The sequence below is a fragment of the Aplysia californica genome, unplaced genomic scaffold (assembly GCF_000002075.1).
Source record: "Aplysia californica isolate F4 #8 unplaced genomic scaffold, AplCal3.0 scaffold00887, whole genome shotgun sequence".
NCBI lineage: Eukaryota > Metazoa > Mollusca > Gastropoda > Aplysiida > Aplysiidae > Aplysia > Aplysia californica.
Window position 1 is genome coordinate 131,521 of NW_004798157.1, and position 3,730 is coordinate 135,250.

The 3,730-nt window shown below is 43.1% G+C and overlaps 1 protein-coding gene across 1 annotated transcript in view; it reads right to left on the reverse strand.

Annotated features, from left to right (window-relative positions):
* The window catches only part of LOC101864103 (sulfotransferase 1C1-like), a 31,321-nt gene extending 29,169 nt beyond the window's left edge, over window positions 1-2,152 (reverse strand). Inside the window, exons 1-2 of the mRNA XM_035972882.1 lie at window positions 2,033-2,152; window positions 190-399 (exon numbers count right to left, since the gene is read on the reverse strand). Of these exons, the coding sequence (XP_035828775.1) occupies window positions 190-399; window positions 2,033-2,152 (330 nt within the window). The remainder of the gene's footprint in view (window positions 1-189; window positions 400-2,032) is intronic.
* Window positions 2,153-3,730: the final 1,578 nt, after the last annotated feature.

A 3,730-nucleotide genomic window follows, 5' to 3' on the forward strand; every position in this document is an offset into this window, starting at 1 on the left:
TGGGGGTAACGGTGGCAGCAATTGTAGTAGTTTTGTTGGGTGATAGAATGGGGAAATGGTGGAGGGTGTGGGGGGAGGGGGTGCAATGCAAATTCATACAAATGCGGATATCGCCCAGGCCCTTAAACTTAGAGTGGTGAGATTTTTCAAACAAAACACTAGGCGTTAAGAACAAATAAGCAATCTCACCTCATGGTTGTTGAGAAGTCGGGGTGATGGGAGGTCGGCTATGTCTTCGCAACCGACGCAGTTGGAGGCTTCCATCATGTAGTTTTCTTTGTCCACTTTGTCTGCACTTGTCCGGCCGGTCATTAGCAGTCGGGAGATCTCCCACACCCAGTGACAGCCGGACTTGGGGTAGGAGCACAGGATGACGTCATCCTCCCGGAGTGGGTAGTCCTGGAAGGGACATAGTAGGTCAAGAAGTCATATTGATCGTATTTGTATGGCAGTAAATATATTATTGGCCTCATAGAGGGGAAGCCCGACTGCGACAGGCTGCTGAGGATAAACGCCGACGCCGAAAGAACAGCCAAAGGCTACCTATACAGGCAGGCACTACTCACTAGTGCTGCCACTGCAACAAGGACTGTCATTCCCGTGTGGGCCTGCTCAGCCACAGCAAGAGCTGCTCTCGAAACTGAAATCTCCTACGGCGCAGATCCATAGTCTCCCGAGACTGAAGGATGCCGTACCATAGTATTGAATATCTTTCCCTGACTGAAAGAATACAAGGAAAACGAGGTAGATCATGGACGGACTGCGATAGCGATGATTTGGAAGAGATTCAAAATGTGTAACTATTCTGATCTATAATTTAACTGAGTATCATTAATAAAAATTACAATAATTTGGCTACCACAATCATTATTAATTGTTGTACCAATGTTCCTATGTTCTTCCGGCACAGTATGAGCATGACATTGATAAATCAGCCCATTCACAATTATACTGTGATAAGAACATGTTAATATCCCCCCTTTGGGAATTGCCTGAAGACAACTTTAGTCAGTAGCACTGCCCAGGTTGGGGAGGGGGTGGGGGGTGGGCGGACCAATTAATAGGACATGAGACAAAAAAATAAAGGAAGGAAAACGAGGCAGAGGTAGACCCAAAGAAACATTTAGAGAACCTGGACGGAAGGGTAACGGGGGAATACTAGGATAACAGAATATACGTTGTTTTTTTCCAGCGCATTCGAGTGGAGAAATGAATGGAGAACCATGACCATCAAATTATGTTTCAGATCTGGCACTTTATGATGATGACGCGTACACAATAAGGGAAACAATATACAAGGGAGGAAATGGAAATCGTCTGTACAGGTACCCCTCTAAGCCCAGGTTCCCAAGGCAGGGATGAAAAGCCCGCCTCCTAAATCATCTAAATTGTGTCAATGGGACTATAAAACACCTATATCAACAAAAATGTGAGAGGAAGCGAGAGAGAGAGAAAGAGAGAGAGAGAGAGAGAGAGAGAGAGAGAGAGAGAGAGAGAGAGAGAGAGAGAGAGAGAGATGCGTCCATAGTTCAGCGGGTAGTACTAGACTACAGTACAGACGCCCCTATTTTGAATCTCTGGCAAGGTGCTCCTTATGACATGAACTTTTCCGTCGTCGACTGTATTCGTGTCAGTATTTTTGTTCTTTTCAACAACAATGACGGTCATGATGATGATGATGATGATGATGATGATGATGATAATGATGATGATGAGGAGGAGGAGGAGGAGAAGAAGGAGGAGGAGGAGAAGGAGGAGGCGGAGGAGGAGGAGGAGGAGGAGGAGGAGGAGGAGGAGGAGGAGGAGGAGGAGGAGGAGGAGGAGGAAGAGGAGGAGGAGGGGTTGAGGAGAAGGAGGAATAAGTAAAGAAGGAAGAAGAAGAAGAAGAAAAGATCGAGTAGGAAAAAGGAGGAAAAGAGGGAAGAGTAGTGGCAGGAGTAATGGGAGAAGTATCAGAATTAGGCGTGCAGAATGAAGCGAAGGAGGAGATGGAGGAGAACGAAGACGGTGCATTTTTTAACAATCAACTCACCGGCATATTCTCCATCATATCATGGCTAAACTCAGACATTCCAAAGTACTGCGGCTTTTTCTCATGAACATACAGGCTCATAGAAAACCCCAGAAAATCCTTCACCTTCTGAACAGGCATCGTTGCTGCTAGGTTTTGGTTCAAATCTCTCAACTCAAATGTGAATCACTTACGCTGGAGCAACTGACAGCAGATCTTCGACGGAACTTTGTAGCGTTGTGGGGGTGAACGGGATAATTTTTTAAAAGACCACACTGAGACTTCAGCAGGAGCCAGGCTGCTTTTTATTACGACAGGTGAATTTGGGACATGGAGAATAATTTGTCGCTCCAGAACATTCATGCCCAAAGGTCACTAGGCAGTCAAGTGTTTTTTGGACACGATAGGTGACGAATTATGCTAGGGGAGGGTGAAGAATTGGACCGTACGTTAACTGGAACGAGGCCTAAAATTGTATTTTTGTCGACCAAAATGTAGGACCAATATTCAGCCAAAGACATAAGCTATTTATGTCGTATATCCAGGCATTTATCTCTACTTTTAGACAAGAAAATGGTAGAATGCTGTATCTTCCCAATATTTCTATATGGCGCTGAGACCTAGATTTAAACAAAGAAAAAAGAAAACAATATAGCAACGTTTGAGAAACACGCTACCGTAGAATGGCCAGACTGAGCTGAGCGCGCTCATATGACCTTATGCAGTTGTGAGCGCCGTAAAACCCCATACTAAACTTATAGACTGAGCTGGAAAGCAGAAATGACGAACAATGAGGTGTGTCCAATTCTCCACACAAGACAAACTCTGCTTAATAAAACAGAATGTAGAAAAATACAATTCTTTGGTCACATAAACATCATCAGATAATTGTAAAAGAGGTGCTTGAAGGAAAAGTGTGGGTCAGGAGAGCCAGGGGAACCCAAAGAGTAACATGGATGGAGAACATTAAAACAGGGACTGGTCTGGGTATAACAGAATGTGCAACGGCAGCTCGCGACCATGAAGGATGGAGGGTGATTGCACGTCAACAACTGAGTCAGAGATGACACCTCACGTATCCCAGGCCCCAGGTATAATGAACTAGCTGAGTACCTCGTTCGATGAACGGACTCAAAGATCAGTACGCACTGCTTGTGAAGGGAAGCCTCACTTGTTTACAATGGCGTCTTAGAAGGCGGACTTTCCCAAGATTAGATCAAAACGAAACTAATGAAAAACTGAAAATTAAACTACAGTGACTTCAGACTCCTTAATAAAATGGTGCACCATTTAAATGATTCTGAACCACCGTTAATTTGTTCAAATTCGAAAATTAAGTGGTTTGAAAATTTTAGGCGACCATATTGACGAACTTTCACAAATGATATATTATAGTATCTGAATGTAGGGGAGAACTGGGAGAACAAGTTAACTACAAGTATATACATGTACCGTGTTTAAAACAAGGTACAATTCAGTTATTTATGAAAATAAATGCTAATGCTGTATATATATATTATTGTATTTTGTGTGTTGTTTCATGTTTAACTCATATCGGGTCTGCGTTTTTCAAAGGAAAGAAAATAAGGGGAAAAAAGGGTATTATTAATTAAAATATCTCCTTTCACTTTATATGTGTTATTGTATTTTGGGTATTGTTTCATGTTTAACTCATCTCGGGTCTGTGTTTTAAAAAGAAGGAGAAGAATATGTACGGTG